The sequence below is a fragment of the Notamacropus eugenii genome, chromosome 1, assembly GCF_028372415.1.
Source record: "Notamacropus eugenii isolate mMacEug1 chromosome 1, mMacEug1.pri_v2, whole genome shotgun sequence".
NCBI lineage: Eukaryota > Metazoa > Chordata > Mammalia > Diprotodontia > Macropodidae > Notamacropus > Notamacropus eugenii.
The window spans coordinates 90,156,849-90,183,012 of record NC_092872.1 but is presented as its reverse complement, the minus strand read 5'-3'; the positions used below and the strand labels follow the sequence as shown (position 1 = coordinate 90,183,012).

Below are 26,164 nucleotides of genomic sequence, written 5' to 3'. Positions count from 1 at the left end.
GGGCAAATCCCTTAACTTCCCAATGTTCTAGACAACTCTTTCAGACTATATGTTGAAAAGAAGGTGGCAAGCTGCCTTGGTATAGGGAATCCCCTGTATTGATGAAGTTACAGATCCAGTCCCTCTCCTCCAGATTGGATACACTATTTTTGGATCCTCATCTGTCATCCATTGTATTAACTCTTCCTGCCAGTTTCATGCCTTCCAAAAATCTGACAAGCATACCCTCCCTGTCATCATCCACGTCACTGATAAATACTTGTTAAATAGGATAGCACTTGTGTTTGTTCATCTTTTGTTGACGAAGAATACCATGCCAATGGAGGAATGATGACATGACTTGCACTTGACTTTGTTTTGAGTGAGGGAGGACTGCTCAGGTTGCCTGTCTCACTTTTCCTCCAGAGCCATCTGAATCCAGTGACCAGATATTCATCAGGATGACTGGAGATGACCCAGGATGAGGCAATTGGGTTAAGTGACTTGCCCAAGGTCACACAGCTAGTGAGTGAGATTTCAAACCAGGTCCTCCTGCCTCCTGCACTGGTGCTCTACCTACTGCACCACCTGGGTGCCCCTAAATAGAACTAAAGACAACTCCACAGAACCCTACTGGAGAACCCCTAGAGAAATTGACTCATTCATTAATCAAAGCTAATTAAATCTTGGTCCTCTTTGCTAGAAGATGTCCCGAACACCGTTCTACATTTCTCCCTGCCCCTACCCTGTGCCTGACTTGTTCTCTTGCTGAGACCACACGTGGAAGGTGGCAGTAACTGTGTGTTTAGGTACAGTACAAAGCGTTGTGCTGCAGCGATGTCGCTTTGCTGAGGAAATATTAGATCTGCACCAAAAGCAGTTGTGAGACACAGAATTGCAACTCACAGGATCAATCAGAACTTCTAGAGACAAACCTAGAAGAGTCATCTCATCCAGCACCCTGCATTTAGAATGGCAAATATCTGAAGCAAATGGGACCAATCCATGCATATCATGATTTAGAACTTTTTTGGGGGACCTTGAAACAAATTTGGAGAAGAAAATCATTATGATTTAAACAGATACATTAATATTGGGATCAAATCATGTATTATTCATAAAATACATCCCTAATATTATGTCAGCTATACCTAATATTGGCACTAAGTAGGAAGTACACTGACTCTGGGAGGGGAGAAAAGAATAAGCATTTATATAACATCTAGAGTATGCCATAAGCACTTTATAAGTATTATCTATTTAGTTCTCACAACAACCTTAAGAGATAGGAGCTGTTATGCTCATTTTACAATTGAGGCAAAGAGAGGTTAAGTGACTTGTCCAGGATCACATAGCTAGTAAGTGTCTGAGGATGAATTTGAACTCTGGTCTTCTTAATTACAGTGAGCTGTCTACTTCAGCACCTTGTCTGTTCTTTGGAATCTGAAAACCATTGATGCTTATTACCTTTCTCGTGTTGGGCAAATCACCTGACTTCTGTGAGCCTCAAGTTTCTTTATCTGCAAAATGAGGAGTCTGGATTAGGTTATCTCTGAGGTCCCTTTTAGCTTTAGGTCTAAGGTCTTATGATCCTATGGTCTTTGGAGAGGGTGTGGGATGGTAGAAAGAGTACTGGGCTTTCTAATAAGTAGCTTTATGATCTTGGGCAAAACTTTTCCCTTCTCTGGAAGTTTTATCATCTGCAAAATGAACTTGAGAAGGAAATGGCAAACCACTCCAGTATCTCTGCCAAGAAAACCCCAAATGGGGTCAACCGAAATGACTGAACAACAACAATAACGTATCATATCATAATATGCTTTACTAGTATGTTGTATGTGGGGAAAACAATGTATATGCAATAAGTAAATACAAAATAAATACATACAAATTATATGAATGATTATTTAGAGAGAGAGAGCACCACCCACTGGGAAAGGGGGCAAATATAACTCTTGAGCAGAATTTTGAAGGAAACTGGGGGTTCTAAGAGGTGGACACGAAGAAGGATGGCATTTCAGGCATGGGGATAAGAAGCAGATTTTGTGTGAGGAGGAAGAAGATCAGTTTGTTAGACTGATGAGTGTGTGAAGGGGCTCAGTATATATAACATTGTTGCTGTGTTTGTCCTACGTTCTTGAAGAGGACCAGTACCTCAAGATGATGACATGACTTGCAGTTGACTTTGATTTGAGGGAGGGAGGGCTGAGCAAGATCACCAACCTCACTTTCTTCTCCTGAGCCATCAGGGTCCAGTGGCCTCATATTCATCAGGACAACTGGAGGTGACGTAGGATGCAATAGGGGACCCTGGCCCTTTCAGGTTAAGGTCTTATAGCATTCTCACTTTGAGTGAGATACACCCACTCAATGAATAGGCTTCTTAGTTACTCAAAGGATGGCCCCTTTAATAAAAAAACTAACCAAACTGGGAGGGGAAGACCCTTAGGGTTCCTGGGTAAAAGAGAAACAGTTACTATTTAGTATTTACATTCATTCTGTGCTAGGTGGAGGGGAACCTATTGTCCAATCTATCAGCTCCAGAGTGAATTGGGCTTAATGCTTGGTCTTATTATATTGTATATAATAAGGCTGTGAGCTAAAGTCAGATTCTGAAGGACTTTAAATGTCAACTAGAGGAGTTGTCATTGGATCCTAGAGATAACAGGGAGTCAGTCCAGACTTTGACACCTTCGCTCCTTTTGGTGATGAACCTCTCAGAACTGACCCTTAGGTAGCTGGCATACAAGTCACTGGGCCTCTTCAGCTTGCTAGGACTTTGGGAGAGTTTGGGATTTGTCAGCATAGGCTTTAAGAATCCAAGGTCACCTTCATGGCAGAATCAACCACTGAGGCATTGCTATATTGGGTCAAGTTCCAAATGAGTGGTACCAAAAATTAGCAGCCTAGGAATTTAGAGGTAGGAGAAAGCACTGTGAGTTGTAGTAGACCTGGAATGAGTTGTAGTGGACCTGGAATCCTTCATGGAGAGAGTGTGGCTTGCTCTTGGCTTTGAAGAATGGGTAGGGTTTGGACCATAAAAGAGAAGCAGATGGGTGCTCCAGGCAGGCGGAATAGTGGGAAGAATGATAGGAAAGTTGGAAATTGTATGTGGGATACTTGAGGGTGTTGAGGAAACCACTGTATAACTCAATTGGGAAGCTTTTCCCCCTTCCTCCCATGTGGTTTTATTTGCAAGGGAATTAGCATAAGCTCAGAAGAAGCTTGGAAGCTAATACTAAACTGATCAAAGACTAGTTTTTAGCCACTCTGTGCAAAATAACTGGCCTACAAAGGATGAGTTTCACAAGAAGGGGAGTGAATAACTAGAAAATTTGGCTATCAAGAAAATTCCCTCCTGACTGGAAAAAAGACAGTAATGCGGTATATAAAAATGCAATACTTAATCCCATGATTTTTTTCTACTCTTTTCTGTTGGCCACAAGGAACAGAGAGCATTCAGGGTCTTGACACAGAAGGAAACCAAGGCATAACCCAGTGGAAAGATGACTGGGCTAGGATTCAAAAGACCTGGGTTCTAATTCTGGTTTTGCCACTCATGAACTGTGTCCCCGTGAGCAAGTTAATTCATCTCTCTGGGCCCTGATTTCTTAATTTATAAAATGAAGGGGTTGGCTTTAGCTTTAGGAGTCTTTCCAGTGCTCACATTGTAAAGAGTGAGGCTGATGACTTTGCTCAACTCTGCCTCACTTAAATCTATTCACAAACAAGTCAAGACATCACCCTGTGATGTCACTGGTCCTCTGAAAATGAAGGAACAACAAAAAAATTCTCTAATTCTAAGAATCTCCATCAAGTCAGAAGGGAGATCTTCCTCTTCTAAATTCTCCCCCATTAAAAAAGAAGGTGCAGGGAGTTCAGGTCCCTGTGGGAGGGGGATACAGGCACAGATAAGGTTCTAGTTAAGGTAATTAAAGAAAATAATTAAAAGATTTCATGCCAACCCAGACCAAAATCTAAGGTAGTATAGGAAGTACTGTAAGCAATGTAGATACCTTGGAAGGTTCTTGGTTTTAAGGAAAGATTCAGGATGAGTTGTAGTTGGTTTTAAAGGAATCAGCATTCAATAAGAACTGGAAATATCTGGAGTATAGCAGGAGAATGTGGCTAACTTACAAGGTAACTTAGGTATTTGTACTCAGAATTACAAATATACAAATGGCCCTGTGGGCTCATTCTTTTGAATGCCGATCACAACCCTTCTACAGCTGCTCATACTTTTGGATTCTTTTTAGCTATTCTCCCATTTGCTGCTCTCAAGTTTGCCACAAAGGGTTCACCCAGTATGGTGGGGGCTTTCAAATAATAGTCAGCTGAGAAGTATTTATGAAATACCTACTTTGTATTAGATACTGAGGTCACAAATACAATAAAAAGGAAGGAAGGAAGGAAGGAAGGAAGGAAGGAAGGAAGGAAGGAAGGAAGGAAGGAAGGAAGGAAGGAAGGAAGAGAGGAAAGGAGGAAAGGAAGGGAGGAAAGGAGGGAAGGAAGGAAGGAAGAGAGGAAAGGAGGGAAGGAAGGGAGGAAGGAAGGAAGGAAGGAAGGAAGGAAGGAAGGAAGGAAGGAAGGGAGGAAGGAAGGAAGGGAGGGAGGGAGGAAGGAAGGAAGGAAGGAAGAATTCCTACTCTTAAGAAGCTTTCACTGTATTTCTGCCACCTTTGTGCTGTGGAACTCAATGACATGTGCATTGGTAACCAATCCCTTGCTGCTGCTTCTTCTCTTTTCATCACACGTTTCCTGAACAGCATCTTTTATGCTTTTTCTCTTCCATAATTCATTGTCTGTTGCACTTGCCTCCAGTCATGCACCTCTTTGTCGCTGATACTCTGAGTGATACTCATTTTTAATTATTTGGAGACATTCAATAACACTGGTTAAACACAGGTATTAAAAAGTTGGGCTTTGTTTCAGAGAGAAGTTTGGGATCATTCACAAGGAGCCTTGCAAATGTTCCAGTTTGCTTCAAAATTTTTGAATTTATTTGAAAATTGTTTCATAATCTATCTTAAATTATAGTTTTGACAGAGTTATATTTTTACTTCTTAGAAACAAAGTCATTTATTAGATATCTCACTATTCTTGTCCTTCATTACCCATACACTTGGAGCAAGTTTAAGTGGTTGCTCTAGGGTAATACGTCTCGACACCACCTGGTGATAGCCAATCCAAATGCAGGATAGTTCCTACTAGAAAAGAGCCTCACTAGGGTTTACAAACTCAAACCCAAACTTTATAGCCTGGGGTCCCAACCTGGGGCATGTGCTCCCAAGGTTATGAGACACTTGTCAAGGGGTCATAGGGAGTTTTGGGTAAATAACTGTCTTATCCTACTACATTAGTATAAAAGTAGTAGTATCAGTGGGAAAAAAAAAATTGAAGATTGGGGAGAGAACAACTTTATGATAGAGCAGGGGTTGTCTATTTTTCTCTATGTGTATCCCCTGGATTTAGCATGGTGTTTGGCACATATTAAACATTTAACAATTTTATTCATTCATTCATGATGCTAAAAATATTATGTACCAAATGAAGTTTTCTTTATGGAAAATTAATTTTTTATTTTATTTCTTATGTGCATATACATGGCAAACCCTAGAATTTATTTCCTTTCATGGTGAGTAGAGATCATGGAAAGTCTGCTGAAAGTTCAGAAAAAAGTTGATGAGAAATGGTTGAGAACCCTGACCTTAAAGTGATAGTAAATTTTAGAGTACAGTACAATGTGTGTGTTCATCCTTCGTTGCCAAAGAAGACCATGCCATCAGAGAAATGATGACATGACTTGCACTTGACTTTGTTTTGAGTGAGGGAGGGCTGTGCAGGTCACCAGCCTCACTTCTCCTCCAGAGCCATCTGAATCCAGTGACCTGATATTCATCAGGATGACTGGAGATGACCCAGGATGAGGCAATTGGGGTTAAGTGACTTGCCCAAGGTCACATAGCTAGTGAGTGTCAAGTGTCAGGTGAGATTTTGAACTCAGGTCTTCCTGACTCCTGCACTGGTGCTCTATCCACTGCACCACCTAGCTGCCCCAACAGTACAATGAGTAGAAACTGGAATGGAAAGTTTGTATAGGGGGAGGGAAGGGAAGGAAATAAATGCTTATTAAGCACCTACTGTGTGCCAGTCACTGTGCTAAGCACTGGATCTCATTAGATGCACACAACCCTGAGAGGTATTTTTTTTTTTTTTTACAATTTGTGTTTATATGTATATATACAATTATTTTACAGTTGAGGAAATTGAGGCAGACAGTTGCAAAGTGACTTCCATAAGGTCATATGGCTAGTAAGTTCTCAGGTCTTCCTGCTTTCAGGCTTATCTACTGTGCCTCTAAGGGTGCCTCTAAGACAAGGATAAGGCCTGGTGAGGTGAGATGGTCAGGGACTTCAAACGCCAAGCTAAGAAATTTCACATCAATTTCCTGTAGCCACCGAAGATTTCTGATCAAGGATTAATAGGATGAAGATGGTGCCCATACTCCTGAACCTTGCCAGCAGTATGTGGCTAGAGTTAGTCACTTGACTGATTTTCTTGCTTTCAGTTTCCCCTCTCCATTGGTATTCAAGCCTTGCCAGGCAGGCTGCCAGAAATGTAACACAATGACAGATAAATGAAAATTAAATCATATCTTCTGACACTTGGCACTCTGTCAGGTACGTTATTGATAGGGTTTTATCCACTGTTATCTCTAACTGTTTAGGTTTGATGCACACATGCATTCAGTCTCTTGGAAGGATGTTGACTTTTTCATTTCCCTATTTAACAACTTGAAAGGAGGAGAAGAGAGCTCTTTCCTTGAAAAATCATTTTCATCATCACATAGACTATGATTTTCCTTTGTGTGGGGTGCTCGAGTTACCCTGGCCTCTTAAGTTGGCGGTTGGCCTCACCAAATTCTTTATTGAGGAATCTGGCATTCACCATGACGGCAACTGACCCTAGAGTCTCTTTCATTGGGACTAGCCCTACATCTCCTTGAATGTTTTGCATAGTAGATTGTTCTAAAACTTTTTCTCAAGAAAGGACTCTTTAATTTTGAAAGATGAGAGTGTCTATTAGCCAAACTGTTGTATCCTCCAAAGGAAGAACGTACAGTGGGTCAGGTCATATCCAATGGAGGATTTTCCTACACTGACTACTGGTAGTTAGTCAACTGATGGTTAGTATGCAGAGCACCTGTGGGGGAGGAGGGGAGGACTTGTTCTATTTCCTGACCAAGGACAGGATCCTTAGCTCTGGGCTTCTATCATATAGAGATGTGTCACTGGTCACAAGGGGAATTGAGCGAGAGGATGTGAGTGGATGCTTATAGACTATATCCTCAGGCTTAGAAAAGTAAACCAAGGCATATGCCCACCAAATGGACATTAAGGAGGTATATCAGCAGCATTTATCTCTCTTTGGTTGGTGGCCTATTGTTTTTGTGGTGCTTGTAAATCTGAAGTGAGGTATAACACATTTCTAAGTCTAAGAATTCTTACCTAGCCTTTAATTGCTGAATGGACATTGCCTCAGACAAATTGAGATGTAGGCAAAACCTTTAGCTTTGGAGTCATTGCCAGTTTTCCTGACCTGTGCCCTGGTACTGGACGCCAATGATTCTGGAGAAGTTAGTGGGGCTGATGACTTTGCACAGCTCTGCCTCATTTAAATCCAATTCACTTGTAAGTCAAGACATCACTCTCCTGATGTCATTGGTTTTTTTCAAGAACAAAGGAAGAGAGATAATTCTAAGTCTAAATATTTAAATCGTCCTTCCTCTTTGTCATCCATGAGGAACAATTGGGAGATGGGCTTAATTGTAAATTAAATATGAGCGTCTTTCTTGTGGGGGACCTGACTTGACCTGTGGAATTTCTAGTTTAAGAAATACAAAATACTTAAATACAAATTATAAATACAAATATAAAATATTAAGAAGTATAAGATACAAAATGATTGGTTGCCTACAATCCCATTGAAAGAGTTTTCATTTTCTAAGTTTTTAAGTTTTCTTTAATGCCCTTGTTTTTATACTAGAATTTTCTCCTGATGAACACATCCTGTATCATACTGAATTGTCCCTTGTAATAAAGAAAAGCAGTTACGCAAAACTGATTTAAAAAAAGATGGCATCTAACAGCTTATATGGGATTCTAATTCCTACTTCTCTGTGGAAAGGCAAGAGGTGTGTGAAAGAATCTTATTTTTAAAAGTGTGCTCATGGACTTGGATTTGTTTGCTTTGTTTATACAGCTTTGCCTTGATTTGGAAGGGGATCTCCTTCCCCACCCCCACTGTGAGAATGTTGGTGCTTCTGGCTTTCATCATCGTGTTTCACATCACTTCGGCAGCACTGCTGTTCATCGCCACCATCGACAACGTAAGTTCCTTTCTCCTATGCTCTGACCTCCCAACTACAGTCATCAAAGCCCAGAATCACAGACTCATAGAATTTAGACTTAGAAAGGGTCTTAGCAACTTCCCACTGAGTAAGAAATCCCTTCTTGTGTAGGTATTTATTTGCTTATCCCAGGTCTCTCCTAGTTACAGGATAAAGTATGGCAAGTCTTGAGGACAGTCATGGGTAGGAGGACAAAGTGACAATAATTTGTTTTAGCAATCCACCTCCTTGCTCCAGGCGCACCCCAATGTCTCACATTGCCTCCTCTCAGCCAAGGATTTTCCCTGGGGCATTCTGCCTCAGCTTGTCTTTCCCAGCAATGCCTCATTCATGCACTTTTCCTGTCTCTTGGTCAAAATGAAAACCTGCCCAACTTAGCTAGTCACATTTGGGAATTCAAGAAATAGAGATGCAAGCAGAGCGGTCTTAAGTTGATTATCATTGGCTTACACTGGATTATTGTTGAGTTGTTTCCAGTTATGTCTGACTCTTCATGACTCCATTTGGGGTTTTCTTGGCAAAGATACTGGAGTGCTTTGCTGCTTCCCCTCTCTACCTCATTTAACAGATGAGAAAACTGAGGAAAAGAGGGTTAAGGGACTTGCTTATGGTCACACAGCCAGTAAGTGTCTGAGGCTAGATTGAAACTCTGGAAAAGTCCTGATTCCAAGCCCAGTACTCTACCTAGCTGCCTGACACAATTGTGCAGTGCGCTAATGAACACACATGCAAGATGGGTGTAAAACGTGTATGCTTTTCATTTTCCTGGCACTCCCACTTTGGCCTGGTGCAAAGAAAACCAGGGACATAAAAGTCTAAATGAATCCCAGAAATTGGCTCATCCAAGCAGCTGACTGGTTCTGGATGTCCCACAGATATTGGGAGACTGTGGGATAGCGTATTGAGATAGATGAAGGAAGTTAGAGGCTTTTATGAGCGTACCAACCTTTGGGTAAGCAGATAAGACTAAACATAAGGGTTGGTAGAATTTCTCTGGAGTCAGGAACCGCCCTCATGGATAGTGTTCAAGGAGGACTAACACCTCTGGTGTCAGGGCTGCTCAGCCACCTTTGGTATTCACTAGGCACCCAACCCTTACCTGTGGCTCCAAGAAGCTGTCACACTCCAGAAACCGTCTTGACAGATGGGCTAAATTGGGTTGAGGGTAACTGACAGGCCACAATCCCATCATTGAGTTAAGGGGGTGTCTACCTCAAGCACGGGGAGACTTCCCCTGGTGGAATGGGTGGATAAGAACAATTTGTCCCAACAGCCACGAAGGTAACTGAAGTAGGTTCTGTGGAGCACTCAGAGCTTGGTCAGATATCAAAGTTGCCAAGGCCATCCACTGCATCAGAGGTCATCATCCTGACTTTTGCCTTGCCATTGGACTTCAATTACTCTGGGAGAGTAAGGCTGACAAATTTGTGCGACTCTGCCTCACTTAAATCCAGTTCACCCACAAGTCAAGACATCCCCTGTGATATCATTGGTCCTGTTTTGAAAACAAAGAACAAGTTACAACAACAGATCATTCTGTCTCACTCTTCGTGTTTCCCTTTCCCTGGGCAAAAGAGGCCCTCATCCAGTCAGTCTGCATCCCTATCCTATTTCCCAACCCTTAGGATAGGACCCTAACTACTCTGTGAAATGAATTTACATTTACATGTATGCTATAGTGTTGAAGAATTTTAGGCCCCTAGAAATTCCACATCTTGGGGGCAACCACACCCCATATTTCTATATGACTGTATAGCACATTCCCCAAAACAAACTTGTTAGGTGGGATTATGGTTTTGTTATGCAGTTGTGTCCGTTTCTTCATGACCCCATTTGAGATTTTCTTGGAAATTGGAGTGGTTTGCCATTTCCTTCTCCAGCTCATTTTACATTTAAAGAAACTGAGGCAAGTAGGGTTAAATGACATGTCCGGGGTCACACAACTAGTAAGTGTCTGAAACCATATGTGAACTTAGGAAAATGAGTTTTCCTGACTCCAGGCCTGATGCTATCCACTGTGCTACCCAACTGCTTATTAGGTAGAGTACAGCAATTAATATCATTACCCCCATTAGGCAGATGAGGAAACTGAGGCTCTGAGAGGTAGATAGATCTTTCAAAATCTTCATACTGTACTAGATAGGGGCAGCCAGGTGGTGCAGTGGATAGAGCATCAGGGAATGAGTCAGAAGGACCTGAGTTCAAATCTCACCTCAGACACTTGACACTCATTAGCTGTGTGACCTTGGGCAAGTCACTTAACCCCAATTGCCTCATCCTGGGTCATCTTCAGTCATCCTGATGAATATCTGGTCACCGGATTCAGATGGCTCTGGAGGAGAAGTGAGGCTGGTGACCTGCACAGCCCTCCCTCACTCAAAACAAAGTCAACTCCAAGTCATGTCATCATTTCTCTGATGGCATGTTCTTCTTTGGCAACGAAGGATGAACACACAACTGTCCTAGATAGGCAACTGTCTTCTCCACAAGGGTGCTGGGGGAAGAAAGACTATCACTTGAAATAAAAATTATGACAAGTTCAGGGCTTGCTTCTGTCACTTACTGGCTTTGTGAACTTGGACAAGTTATTTAACCTTTCTGTGTCTTTATAATATCAGGAATTTCTATGTCTCAAGCCTCTTTCTCTTGACTCCCAGAAGTACTGGGAAGAGCTCTTCTAAGCATGTATCTGTAGGCAAGGATTTTGTCCTGACAGAATTAACTATCCAGACTGCTAGGGATGGTACCCAAGGCCCCAAGAGCTATGAAAGACTTAATGTTACTGAGTTCTTATTTGGACTATCCCTTTCTGATCTTAGAACAATCCACTGGGGCTCCCAAGTCCCATCTTTGGGAGCTGGGGTAGCAGTTGTTCAGAAAAAGTGAAACCCACGAACACCACCACTGATTAACATTCAGGGAGGAGGTGGAAAACAGCACCAGCAAAGAACAAAAGCCTTTGACTTGAATTAGGCTGGCGACGTGTGGGCAGCTCCCTGACGTCATCACACAGGATGACTTTTACTGCACGAACCTTTTCTATATTTCTGTTGTGTGTTACAGGCCTGGTGGGTAGGAGACGAATTTTTCACAGACATCTGGAGAGTATGTCGCAACAACACTAATTGTACAGAAATTGGTGATGACTTAAAGGGTGAGTAGTATGCTGTTTCTTGTAATTATAACTGACATTGAATAGTGTTTGAGAGTTTGGAAAGCCCTTCACATACATTATCTCATGGGAGCCTTACTCTGAGGTGGGTTCTGCAGCTATCAGAAGAAACTGAGGTTCATTGAGGTTAATTCAACTCCCATCTCTGTGCCTTGACACTGGCCAGCCTTTAAGCCTGGAGTGTACTTTCTTCTCACTTCCTCTACCTCAGAGAATCCCTTTCTTCATTTAAAACACAGTTCAAGCACCATCATATATCTATATACAACTTTTCCTGAATATCACCCCCCAAGCACCTTGTATTTAGCCACTTTGTATTTATTCTTTTATACTTATTCTCTGCATGGATTTGTGTCCCCATTGTCTCCTCTATTAGAAGGCAGGCTCTTTGTGGGTAGGGATTGCTTCATACATCGTATTTGTATTGCCAGCACAGTGCCTGGCATATGACACATTTACATGCTTGCTAATTGATCTACCCGTGGTCACATAGCTAGTACGACAGATCAGCGGTGGACAGTACTACAGATAATTTATCCAGTTTTACAGATGCAGAAACTGGGGCTTAGGAATATTGAGTGACTTTCCTGATGACTGGCACAGCTAGTTTCAGAAGCAGAACTTGAACCCAGGTCTTCCTGATTCCAAGCCCAACACACGCTGCCTCTAAGTTTCAGTTGTTCAGTCATTTTTCAGCTGTGACCCCATTGGGGGTTTTCTTGGCAAAGATACTGGAGTGGTTTGCCATTTCCTTCTCTGGCTCATTTTACAGATGAGGAAACTGAGACAAAGAGTTAAGTGACTCAACCAGAGTCATATATATCTGAGGCCAGTTTTTAAACTCACCAAGATGAATCTTCCTGACTTCAGACCTGATACTCTGGTATTGCCACCTGGCTGTCCCCTCTATAAGTACCTAATTAAAAAACATGTGTGTGGGGTGGTCTACATTGAAAAAAACTGTTGTGTTTTATTTTCAACTGCTTGATCTTCCCCTTCATCTCTGGCATAATGGTCATTAGGCTAGCCTACCTTGGGAAACTCACACTGGAGCAGGACATAATAGGCTAAGGTGAGACCAAAGATGGCACAATAAGGGAGAAGGTCTGCAAGGGGCCTGAAGGTACTTCAGCAAAATTCAGAGAGCTAGAACCAGAAGAGACCTTAGAAGTCATCTCATCTCACCCTCCCATTTTACATGTGAGTAAACTGAGGCCGAGAGGTTAGGTGTCTTGTCTAAGACCACACAAACAGCAGGCATCAGAGGCATGAAATAAGCCTGAGTCCTCTGACCTGAGAGTGACTTTTCTTTAAACTATACCACACTCCCTCCATTTTCGAGCCTTTTTTACCCTCTATCATATCTCCTCCCCTAACCCATCCCTTAAAGAGGTCTGTGACTTCAGACCTTCTTTCTCTGTACACATTACTAAAATCCACTGTGAGAAAGGAGGTACATATCAGTCATTTGCCCCTTAGTACCCTCTTCCAAGGGTATTTACATTTTAAATCTGATTTCTATCTGTGAAGAGAAAACATCTGTGCAAAGGTCTGAGGGAGAAGGAAGCTGGGGAAGCGCTTCAGGTGGCAGAAAGAATGACCTTATGGTTTTAAGGTTTTGGTCTCCTTGGACTTTCGTGTAAGGTCAGCCCTAATTAGTCAGAATTCTCCTTGCTCCAAACTTCCTCAGAAAGGCTGAATGGGAACCACTTGGGATAGGATATCAACATTACACCAAGACTTTATGCAGCTTTGTCTGGGTTCATATCCCACCCTATGTCAAATTCCATTGTTTCAAAATTTCAAATTCTTCCACTTTTAATCTTTACATGTTCCAAAACAATATTAGATTAGTGCATTAGTCTGAAGTCCTTGGCCTAATCCAAATGAGGAACCTTAGTCTTTCTTGAACCATCAATTTCAAAGCAATGTCTGATGACAGAACCATGTTAGAAGAACACGTCCAGAGTTCCACCTACCATGCCACCTAGCTGTCCGTGTCTAATTAGTCTGACCTAAACTAATTCCCTCATTTTACAGATAGAGAAACTGATGCCCAGAAAAATGAAGTAACTTGCCCAAGGTTTGAGAACAATAGGAATTTAATAAATCTTTGTCACCGAGGTAGAATTCACACTTGAACTCAGGTCATCTCACTCAAAGGCCAGTGTTCTTTTCAAACAGTTATCATGCTTTACCTCTATTTCTGGAATATCCTATCCTCTCTCAGTAGCCCCCGTTGCGTCTACTCTGTCTTTGCCTGTTAAAATTCCCTCCTTTTCACAAGACACTTTGCTCTATGTGACCCTGAGTGAGTCACCACCTTTTCACCCTCAGTTTTCACATCTGAAAATGGGGATAATAATAGCCCCTACTTCACAGGGTTATTAAGGATCCAATGGAAGGAATAATACATGTAAAGTGCTTTATAAAATTACTATATTGGGGCTCTTCACCTGGGGTCCACGAACTTTTAAAAAATATATTTTGTTCAACTATATTTCACTATAACTGGTTTCCTTTGTAATCTGATGAATTTCATTTTACACATTTAAAAAGATTCTGAGAAGGGGCTATATGCTACTCCAGATTACAAAAGGGTCCATGCATTAGGATGCTAGAACCTGCTAGAAATACCTTGTGAGCTGATTGTTAAATTTTCAGAGTGAGCATTTACACCTTGAAAATGGCCAACACCACAAATCATTATTTCGTTGTTTGACAGTCAATTGATAGTCCTCAAGTGTGGCCCTTTCACTGAATCCAAACTTTACAGAACAAATCCCCTGAATAACAAGATCTGTTCTGTAAAACTTGGACTTGGTCAAAAGGTCATACCCAAGGACCTCGAAGGCCACATGTGATCTTGAGGCCGCAGGTGTCCCACCCCTGGTAGACTTTAAGAAAGTGATGGAGAAAATGTCTGTAGTGCAGATTAAACTTAAAAGTATGTCTTTGGGTACATTTTTCTCCCCAGAGAGCTGGTTGTTAAACTTCCAATTCTAATATTTTGTGATTCTATATGACAAAGGCAGGGAGAATGGAGGTGTAGTAAAAACGAACAAGGTGGTGAGAAATCCAGAGTGAACATCTTCATAGGTAACTAACTGATAAAGGCTTGACCCTCTCCAAGAACATTTACAATTTAACCTGAAGGAGGATCTCATTTTGACCCTAAGATTTATAAGGGTAGGACTGCAACCAGCCAAAGGAAAGCAAGTTGTGAGTTAGCCTTTGTCTTCTTCCCAGGTTATGCCACTATCCAAGCCGTTCAAGCCACCATGATCCTCTCCACCATCCTCTGCTGCATAGCCCTCTTTATTTTTGTGCTCCAACTCTTCCGCCTGAAGCAAGGAGAGAGATTTGTTCTAACTTCAATTATCCAGCTACTGTCATGTAAGTGAAACCATGGGTCATGAGGGAAAGATAGTCAATATTTCCAGCTACATACTTTTTATAAGTCATAAAGATGACAGAAAGGATGGGAAGCTGAGATTTATGCATGACTGTGAAATCAATCTCCCACAGGAAACCATGGGTTTCAATGAACGACGGTTATTGGGGGCCTCATAGAAAAGCCTAAACCTTCTAGACCTTGACCTATTCCAAAAACTGCCTTGCTTTCACTGAACTTTTTCTTCAATGCAATAAATTTTTACTATTTTGTTAACTTTATTAATTAGTTAATTTATTATTATTTTATTATTGTATATAATTATAATATAATATATACTTATAATAATATATTATAAATAGTTAACTGTTATGTAAAGGACATTTTGCTAGATATTAGGGACACACAGATGAAAAATAACACATTCTATGATCTCAAGTAGATTTATAGTCACAAAAAGGAAATAAGATAGGTACAAAGATACAAACATATTTATGATACAAGGATGAATGTGATAAGAGTAAAGGAGGACTCTACAACTGAGGGATAATGTTTAGCTGAAAGACCAAGGAAAGTTCTTCATGGAGAAGGCTTGAATCTTGAATGAAGAGAAAGATTTCATTAGGGGCATGAAAAGCATGTACTTTTGGCCTGGTCTGCCCCATTTCTGGAACTAGATTTCATTGGTACAACTGGTTAGATCCTATACTGAGGTAGACCTTCTACCCTGGGGTTCATGGATCTTGAAGGGGTCCATGGATAGATTTCAGAGGAAAGATGAACTTGGTTAAGAAAAAAAAAATCACGTCTTTGTTTTCACTAACCTCTAGCTGAAATTTAGCATTTCCTTTGTTTATTAATTTCTAAATCAACAATATTCTGAGGAGAAGGCTTCCAAGACTGACAAATCAGTCCATGATACAAAAAGAGTTAATAATCCTACCCTTATACCATGCAGCAACTTTTAACTCCAAGGCAGAAAATGATCACATTTCTGTCTGAAATCAGCAGGTTGTGTTCAGTACAAGTCAATTTTCTGATTCAGGAATCTTTTCAAAATGAAATAGAATGAAGAGGTTTTGTGTTCCCTCCTGGTGATGTTTGCTTGTCATTCTTTATGGATATTTATTAAACCTTCCCCATGTGAAAAGCTCACATATGTTTCTGTCTCCTTTTGAGACCTCTCTCCCTGTCCAAAGTTCAGCATTCCAAGGTTACTTGATCCCTCAAATGTGCTTTTAAATTCTGAATTAACTGGTCTCCTGGTCATGCCTACCCATTCTAACATCTTGGATAAGACTAATGTCCTTAGTAGCCCTAGTCATCACTTAAAAAATATTTTCTTGTAAGGGAATAACATGCATACTCAGTTGGATATGAAAGTTTATCTTACCTTACAGGAAAGCAGGGGAGAAGGGGATAAGAGAGAGGGGATAATAGAAGGGATGGCAGATTGAGGGAAGGGGTAATCAGAAGCAAACACTTTGGTAGAGGCACAGGTCAAAGAAGAGAAAAGAATAAATAGAGGGCAGGACAGGATAGAGGGAAATATAGTTAGTCTTTCATAATCTGCCTGTTATGGAAGTGTTTTGGATGACTACACATGTATAACCCATATGGAATTGCTTGCCTTCTCAATGAGGGTGGGTGGGTAGGATAGAAGGGAGAGAATGTGGAACTCAAAGCTTAAAAATGAATATTAGCAGTTGTTTTTACGTGCAACTAGGAAATAACATATATAAACAATCGGGCATAGAAATCTGTCTTACCCTACAGGAAAATAGAAGGGAAGGGGATAAAGTGGGAGGAGGGAGTAACAGAAGGGAGGGCAGATTGGAAGAAAGGGCAATCAGAATACATGCTGTCCTGGGGTGGGGGTAGGGAGGAGAAAATCTGAAATTCGAAAGTTTATGGAAGTGAATGTTGAAAACTGAAAATAAATAAATGTATATGAAAAAAAAAACTTCCTTGTATCCCCAAAGATACTTTCTTACCTTCACGGGGACCTAATCTGTGGTCAAGTCCACATGTATCATACTCTCTGTATAGCCAAAATGAATCTATCACACTCTTCTGAGAATGAGGTTACTGGACTTTTTCTCCAGTAAAAAAGAAAAGGAAAAAGGGGAAAAACTAGCATCAGAGAGAAGTAGGGAGTCTTATTTGGACCCCTATAGGGATGGACTCTTGATTAGTTCTTGAGATTCAGCAAAATCCAACTAGCATTTACTAAGTGCCTACTACAACATGTGGTAGCTAGGTGGTGCAGTGGATGGAGCACCAGTGCAGGAGTCAGGAGGATCTGAGTTCAAATCTCACCTCAGACACTTGACCCTCACTAGCTATGTGACCTTGGGCAAGTCACTTAACTCCAACTGCCTCATCCTGGGTCATCTCCAGTCATCCTGAGGAATATCTGGTCACTGGAATCAGATGACTCTGGAGGAGAAGTGAGGCTGGTGACCTGCACAGCCCTCCCTCACTCAAAATAAAGTCAAGTTCAAGTCATGTCATTATTTCTCTGATGGCATGGTCTTCTTTGGCAATGAAGGACACACACACACACACACACACACACACACACACACACACACTACAGTATGTGCAAAGAGAAAGGCAACATAGTATAGTGGGTAGAGGGTTGCCCTTAGAGTAAAAAAGGCCTTGGCTCAAGCTCTGGAAGGAAGAAAGAAAAGAAGGAAAGGAAGGAAAAGGGAAGGGAAGGAGAGAGAGAAGAAGGAAGGAAGGGAGGCAGGACCCAGATTGTGAAGAGCCTTGTATTTTGTCCTAGAAGCAATAGGGAGCTATTGAAGATATATTTATCTCTGTTTAATAACACTTCAATTTCTCTTGATAAACCAGAGAAGCAAGAACCCACAAAATTGTTCCTGATGTCATAGGTCACCATAATAAAGTTATTCACAAGTAGGGCTAGGGAATGGGATGGGTTCTCCATTTGGTTGTAGAACATAAATTTTTTTCCTAGCAACTTATTTCCTTCTTTGTTTTTCCCCCTGGCAGGCCTGTGTGTCATGATTGCTGCATCCATTTATACAAACCAACGTGAACAAATCCATCGTGATAATGACGAGTATTATCAAGGAATTCCTGAAGGGAACTATGGCTATTCCTTCATCTTGGCCTGGGTTGCATTTGCCTTTACTCTGATCAGTGGCATAATGTACCTAATACTGAGAAAGCGTAAATAAAACCACCAGAGCTAACTTTCCATCACTATAGTAGAGAACCCAAATTCCAATAACCAATTTGTATATAATCTTTTTTTTTTTTGTTTTGTAGCAAAAGTATTGTTTCTTTGAAAAGCGAAAAAAAATAAGAAAAAGAAAGGTTCTTCATCCTTGGTATCTGATAGAAAGACTATGAAAAAGAACAGACAGTATTCTGGAACACTTGGCCAACCAAGAGGTTGAGCAAGACAAGCTAACAATCTGATTTCCTCAGCATGATGTTTCTTAACCTGACCGTGCCTGTGATTGGATGCAACCAGATACTAACAAACCCCTTTCCTTTCCTCATCCAGCAGGGCTCATTGTCACAGTATACATGACAAGTCAGTGCTGTCCTCTCCTCTGCCAAGGTTCTTATCCTTGTATGACTTGATATGGGCCATAGAGGCAGAAAATGGAATCAGATGGGTAGGGGGAAGCAATGGTAACCGCAAAACCAAAGAATGAAGGCCAGATGGCACCTTTAGCCCTCATAGTCATAGTAGAAATTTGCAAAGGCCAGTGTTGGTTGGTTTGTCTATTTTCTGTGTGTGTGTGTGTGTGTGTGTGCATGCGTGTGTGCACGTGTGTGTGTATGTGTGTGTGTGTGCATGTGTGTGTGTGTGCATGTGTCCGCTAACCATAAGGTTCAAGTCGATCCTGTGGTGGCTTGTGAATTTGTAAAGTAAAATGCAATGGCTCTTGCTGGGAAAACCACTTGCTTTGAAAAAAATCAGCCTTGATTTCTGCAGACCCTAGAGACAATTCTTTTCATTTTCATGCTAGTTGTGCAGAGCAGCTTTGAGAAGTTACCAACAATGTCATCACCTTAGCAAGTGAGGGTGGGGAAGTGGAATAGCCCTCAGGTGAGAACCAGTGGACTACTCCTGGCAAGTCCTGTTGGTCAAAGTTTGGTCACCCCGCCTCCCCCCAACTCTTGGCAGATCTAACTCCAAATGTCATCTCAGTATTCTTAGCAGGAGTTTGCTTTCTCTTAACTTGCTCAGTTTTGGGCTTGAAGTGGTTTTTCTGGAAGTTTTCAGGATTCATTTATCTCCCCCATCCGGATCACCTAAAGGAAACAGTCCAGAGTTGTTGTGGTTGAATGAATCTCTTAAAAGATATGGAGATGGAGTACATGAGATATTGCTCCCTCCGCTGGTAATCTAGGAGAAGAGCAAGTGCCTCCCTTCCTGAATCCCTGGAAAGGAAGGTCAAAGCCATACATAATGGCCAGCTGTGCTGTGTGAGCCCAAACCTTCCTAGAGCCAAGGGTTTCAAGCTTCCCTCCCTTTCCCATCTCGCCCCTTCCCCTCCTACCCCTGGGCGACTGATTAAGTAAGTAACTAAAATGAGAAGATTGGTACATCCCTTTGGATCCCTGCCGGGCCTGCCCTATGGCAAACCTCTTTAACAGCTAAAAAATTATCAGTGGAAGATAAGAGGAAAGAAAGCAGCAGGTTGCCCAAATCCAGTAGCTGGACGTCATTCCCTAAATAACATACAACCAGCTGCCCTTCAGTCTCCTCAGTGAATAAATCTAGAGAGTATGCGTATCTTTCAATGCTACCGCCTGTATTTAGATGAGCCTAAATATAGCTGTCTTTGACTCACTCCAATGGCATTTAGTAAGCCTTGTACTGTATCTGTTACACACATATAATACTTTGCATAATCTTCCATTGAAGATTTAATGTTCTTGACAACAGATGAGTAGGTTAGTGGCAGGGGTGGGGAGGGGGGGTTGTTTCGTTTGGGGATTTTTAATATTTATATATAAATAGCGTTAGGTTTGAGGTGTGACTTAAAGACACAGGAAATCACCAGATGAGCCTAGGCCTTCACCTGTGTGGCAACTTCCTTTTCCCTTCTTTTTTTAAAAGAAGGTATATATGTGTGTCCACTTGTACACATGTGTGTATGGATGTGTGTGTGCCTGTGTGTGTGTGTGTGTGTGAATGCATTTCTCTCTCACTCAGGACTTGAGGGGCGGTGTTTCTCTAACCTCACCACATTCTGTCATTGGTCTGTCTTGATACACCATGGATGTTATTTAAATGTAGCTTTTTGTATTTTCCATTTTGCTTAATGTAATGGTGATCTATATACATAGTCAGATCAACACAGAAGGAGGTGAGAAGAGAAGAGCTTGGCTGTCCATCCACCTCCGATTTGGGTAGCAATGGGACCCTGTCTCACCTAAGTGACTCAAGTGAAGACCACATGGGAATCACAGGGAAACTATCAGGGTGTAAAATTATAGTGGATTTATCAACTGTCCGATAGCAGGAGAATCACAGTTTTTGGAGTTTGAAGAATGTTGTTTGTGGATGGATCTTGACTTATGAAGGGATTCATGCAGGGAAATTAGGCTAAAGGACTCACTAAGCTTTCTATTTCTATCTTAGGGTTAAAGATGGCATCTCTATAATAGGGAGCTGGAATAGTCTTTTTAGTGGAGTATTAAGTATCTTAAATACAATCTGAAAATTATTGGGTGCATTTGACAGTGTTGCAGTATCCACATCCTTCTAGGAAGCCAAGTTTCTTGAGAGAAGAAACAAACTTTCTTCCCAAAATGCAATGATTGACATTTGTGAGGGTTGAGAAAAGCAACAGGATCAAAGGCGAGGAATTTAACTTATCTGTGATGTAACGATAAAGGAAAAGAAAATGTTCCGCTGGGCAGGATTGACTGTGGTTACTTGATACTAATTGCCAAATTATTCTATCAACTCGGAGTGAAAACTAGTGCCACCTCTGTCAGCTGTCCCAGTGTGAGAACTCCCTCCATCAAAGCAGGTCACAATCTGCCTATGACTTAGAAAATTAAAGAGTTGGTGGAAACACACGGTGGTTAAGAGGCTTCCCCAGGGATATACATTGCCACAGGCAGGATCTGACTCAAGCCCCAGCATTCTAATCATGATGCCAGGCTGTCTATATTAGGACCAAATCAAACACACACACACACTTTCTATTATGATAAAAATCCAGTTTGTGCATTGTATAATATTTTTTTTAAAGAAAGTACTGCAAGGAGACAAACAGCTAATTTTGTTAATTTGCTTTAAGCTAATGTGGGTTTTCCTCGCGCCTCCTTTTAAATTAGCTTAATAAATTCCGAAATTATTGGCCAGAACAGATAGGTGTACACATGTATTCAACAATGGAAAGATGTCTTGTGAACACCAACTTACCCCCATGCTACAGGACTGCTGCTACCCATAGGTACATACGCCCTGGTGGACAGAGGGAACTCCCATGATGTGGGATAATAACTCCCAGTATTCGCTGAATGAAGAGATTTTTGACACCCAAGTTCCTGTTTGCTTATGTGCTTACGCTAAAAACACAGTTGTCTAGATTTAGACTGTATAATAATTAAAACTGCCTGGATGGGGATCACTAAACTAATCCACAGTAACAGTTACTTAAAAAGAACAAGTTGTAAAATTTTGTATATTGGGGGTGATGGTGATGGGGGAAATGCCGGGGAGGGGGAAAGCATAGAGACTGAATTAGATATTAGTGTCGGAACAAATGTGACTTTAGGATTAGCTAGGTTCTTTCTACTTAATGTGCCTTTAAAATATTCCATTTTCTATGTTTTATATAATCTGAAGCTGTACATGAAAATAAAGTTTAAACAAAGTGGTCAAGAGCAAAAGACTGATATTTACTAATGATGAGAATGTCCTGGGGGAGGAGGAGCTATTAAAAACGCTGTGGACCATTAGTATAGTTCAGTCATATCCAACTCTTTGGGATCCCACTAGCGGTTTTCTTAGCGAAGATACTGGAGTGGTTTGCCATTGTCTTCTCCAGCTCATTTTACAGATGAAGAAACTGAGGCAAACAAGGTTAAATACATAGCTAGTGTCTAAAACCATATTTGAACTTAGGAAAATGAGTTTTCTTGACTCCAGGTCCAGCACTCTATCCACTGTGTCACCTAGTTGCCCTAGTAAGCCATGGCTATTACTAGGGCCCCATTACAATAAAATTCGTATATATAATCCAGTGCACACCATTACCAGTTAGAAAAAGAAGCACAGTAAAAAAAAATGGAGGGTGACATGATGTACATGTACATACAATGTACATATGTACATACAATGTACATATGTACATTTACATAAAGTAAAACTGAGTTTATATGGTATTAGATTAATCAGAAATCTCTAACAACTGGTACAATGGAATCATACACTTTCACTTAAATTGTCAAATTCAACTGTACAAGTTCAGCAAAAATTAAAACTAACAATTAAGTTGCTCTATATTCCGTTTAAAGAGCTAGAGATGAGAGACAAAAATCTATAATCACACTTTTGTGTGAAGCCCTTTTCAAAGTATTTTCCCCCAGTCATAGATTTTTTCTGCTAGTGAAGTATTTACCTGTTTTAGTTTTCTTCTGTAACAAAGGTTCTTGCCTCCCTCCTGAAAAAAAAAAAAACCCAGAAAAAACATAAAATTTGCATTTATTGTTTCCATAGCAACCATCTTGGATCCAGCTGCTTTCTGAGATGGACTTCCTTCTTTTAAAGAGACCATTTTAAGGTACTGCATTGCACTATATGGGTAATTTAAGACATTTTCAAGGATAATCTGGACTACCTTTTTTGCTTGTTTCTTTTTTTTTAATGCTGACTTTTGATCCTAATCCCATAAAAGATACACATCTCTAACAACATTCCACTATGGTTTGGCATTTTCATCCTGTTATATATGTAAGGAACGTGTGTGTCCATAGAAGATACTTACGATATGTACCTCCACATGGGTTGTCTAAACGAGGCTTCAGGGAGACATTGCTAGATATGATCTGAGTTCTGGACATTCTTGATTAGAATGAGAAGAGAGCCAGCATGAGGGCTGAGAAGCAGGCAGCAGGTAAGCCTTCCCAGGACATTGCCAGACTGGCTGCCCACTCTTCCTTATTCTTCCAGAGGTGATTAGCAATTTCGAGTGCTGTCCTGAATTCTCCAGAAATAGGCCATTAAGATTTGTACTGTCCCACCACAGGTGATTCAATTGAGTACAACAAACAAAATTTATTAAGCTCTTACTCTGTGCAAGGCTCTGGCAGACTCTTAAAGATACATAGATGTGACAACACGGAGCCTGATTTCAAGAAGCTTTGAGGGTATAGGCCTAGCTGTGGGATTTATGGATGAAAAAGCATAAATTCTTTTGTCAATTCCTTAGAATAATTTCAAGTTACTTTCTATAATGGTTGGACCGATTCACAGCTCTACCAACAGTGTATTAATGTTCCAATATCCCTCCAACATGTATCATCTTTGCCAGCCTGATGGGTCTACATTGGAATCAGAGTTGTTTATTTTGCTCTTTCATAATTTGTCATTTGGAGCAGTCATGTGACTCCACTGGCATATCAGACATATGAACTGAGATCCCGCATGCAGCATTTTTGCTTTTCTTCTAGAATTATTAACTAAATAAGCAGTACTTAATAATAATGACAATGCATAATAAAAAAAAAATTAACATCTACTATCCACCTCTCTCTTAGATCCTGGAAGTCTCCCAGACATACTATTAACAGATTTAGACCAGGAGTCCTTAGTACGAGGCCCACAGACACCTGGGAAATCTATGGAACATGGATGTGAATGTGGATGAAGGGAGAGGGACATCCTTATTTTATATAATTGATTACCTTTGTAATCCTATGTATTTTATTTCATGGATTTAAAAACAGTATTCTGAGAAGGGTACCAAATTGCCAAAGGCATGAATGACATAAAAATAGTTAAGAACCCTTGGTCTAAACCTAAGAGTTTAGGATACATACAAGTCGAGTTTGTTGTGAGAAGACAAGAGTGTAACAACATGGTTCTCATGAGATGTTTTACTCACACTTCCCAGAGAGATGCAGAAACGCTAGGGTCAAGTTCGTCTATTACTTGGGAGCCTGAAACTCAGGATCCATTATACGTGAAGACTTGAGAAGCTTGGTGCTTCCCCATCTTGGCTCTGATAGCAACTCCTGACCTCACCTAAGCCCTCACAAGGAAGGATGCATGGAACTGGCATCCCACTTGAACCAGGAGCCAGGAGCTTACCACCATCATATGTCTCTACATGTTTTCTCCTCTAACCTTGATTACCATCCTTCACTATTGTGTCATGCTACTTCCTCTCCATCAGTCCACCAGAAAATGGTAGCTGCTGTGTGAGGAGCAGTACACATATATTATCTCAGGAACCCATTGCTAGAGGGAGGTATTTTGTTTTCCATTTTATAGAAGAAACTTCCACTCCTTCAGGTTAAAGTGACTTGCCCAAGGTCACACACAACTATTAAATATAGAAGGGATGCAAGCCTTGGAGTTCCTGGCTTTAAATTTAGTCTCCTATCTGCTGTATCATTTTGCTTTTCTAATGGAAAGGCACATGGCAGCATATACTTATATTCCTTCCTTGAGTCCACCAAAACTCTGTGATGGGCTTCCACATTTGATTTCTGTTTCTTCATCTTCTAGGAAGGTAGTTTTGGGGCTATAAAAGACTTGGAAGTCATTGAATCCCACCCCTTCATTTTACTTATTAGGAAACTAAGGCAGAAAAAGGTTGTCAGGGAAATATGCTTGCCTTACTGCAACCTAGATCAAATTGCTTGCCTTCTCAATGGAGGGAGGGTGGGAGAGAATTTGAAACTCAAAAAAATTTTAAAAGTGAATGTTAAAAATTGTTTTTACATGTGATGTGGAAAAATAAAATATTAAATTAAAAAAACTAAAAAAAATTGCAGAAAAAAAGAAAGAAGTGACCTGCCTAGGGTTATATAACTAGAAGTATCTGAGGAAGGATTTGGAACTTGGGGCTTCTTGATTTTATTTCCAGCTTGCTAGAGTTGGATACACCACTCCACCCCCATCCCCAATCCCACCCCCACCGCCAGCTGACCCAACTCAGGTGCATTTTCAGTTGCTCCGCTAAACATGATAACCTTACTCTTCCCAATGATCCATCCCAGGGTACCACTTTAGCAGTGATGTTTTTCAGTTTTTGATTAGGAGTTAAGTCTTTTATTTCTGAAAATCTGCTTTCCCTTAACCTCTCTGGGTCTCATTTTCTTCATCTATAAAATGACACATTACCTTGTGCGAACTTTTTTGAACTTTTTCTCACCACAGACGTGCGAGTTATTCTTCTACAGCAGGTCCTGGATATGCTGTCTATTAATGCTGACAGGGCACTTGCTGTTCCTACAATAAATAGCCCATTAACCCATGACTTCCTGCCACCTAGTGGTAGGACACAATACATCTGACCTTGACTGGTGTCTGTTCATAGGATCGTAGATGGAGAACTGGAAGAATTAGAGGACACCTAGTCCAAACCCCTCATTTTACAGAAAAGGAAACTGAGTCTCAGAGAGATCAAATGACTTACCTAAGTTCACACAGTAATGATTTGAGACAAGATTAGAACACAGGCCACCTGACTCTCAAACTCCTGTTCTTTCTACTATGATACTCATATCCAATTCCTGTCATATCTATCTTCATAACATATCTTGTATATGCTAACTTCTCTCTGACATTACCACCCTCCTGGTGTGGGCTCTCATCACCACATGCCTCATCAATTATCATGACCTCTTGGTTGGTCTCCCTCTTTCAAGTCTTCCCCTCTCCATTCTAAGGGGACCATCGACATTCATCTTGCCACTGGACTGATGACTGTGGAGGAGAGGGTGAGGCTGATGACTTTGCATGGCCCTGCCTTACTTAAATCCAACTCACTTGCAAGTCAAGACATCACATTCTAGGATGAACAACTGGTACCAATCACTTCACGGGAGTAATGGGGCTCTACATCTCCTTTATTTTTTTGAGATTAGTCTTTTGCCTTTATTTATGTGCCTTGAAGAGCACCTGAGCATAGAGCTCTCACTTCCATTCTTGTCTCAGCATTTCCTATTCTTTTCTCTTTTCTTGAGTCTCTAA

The 26,164-nt window shown here is 40.9% G+C and overlaps 1 protein-coding gene across 2 annotated transcripts in view; it reads left to right on the top strand.

Moving 5' to 3' along the window:
* The window catches only part of EMP2 (epithelial membrane protein 2), a 57,667-nt gene extending 39,483 nt beyond the window's left edge, over window positions 1–18,184 (top strand). For both annotated transcript variants that reach the window (XM_072609061.1, XM_072609051.1), the window contains exons 2-5: window positions 8,242–8,368; window positions 11,453–11,543; window positions 14,811–14,957; window positions 17,977–18,184. In XM_072609061.1, the coding sequence (XP_072465162.1) occupies window positions 8,291–8,368; window positions 11,453–11,543; window positions 14,811–14,957; window positions 17,977–18,164 (504 nt within the window). In that variant the 5' untranslated portion in view covers window positions 8,242–8,290 and the 3' untranslated portion in view covers window positions 18,165–18,184. The remainder of the gene's footprint in view (window positions 1–8,241; window positions 8,369–11,452; window positions 11,544–14,810; window positions 14,958–17,976) is intronic.
* Window positions 18,185–26,164: the final 7,980 nt, after the last annotated feature.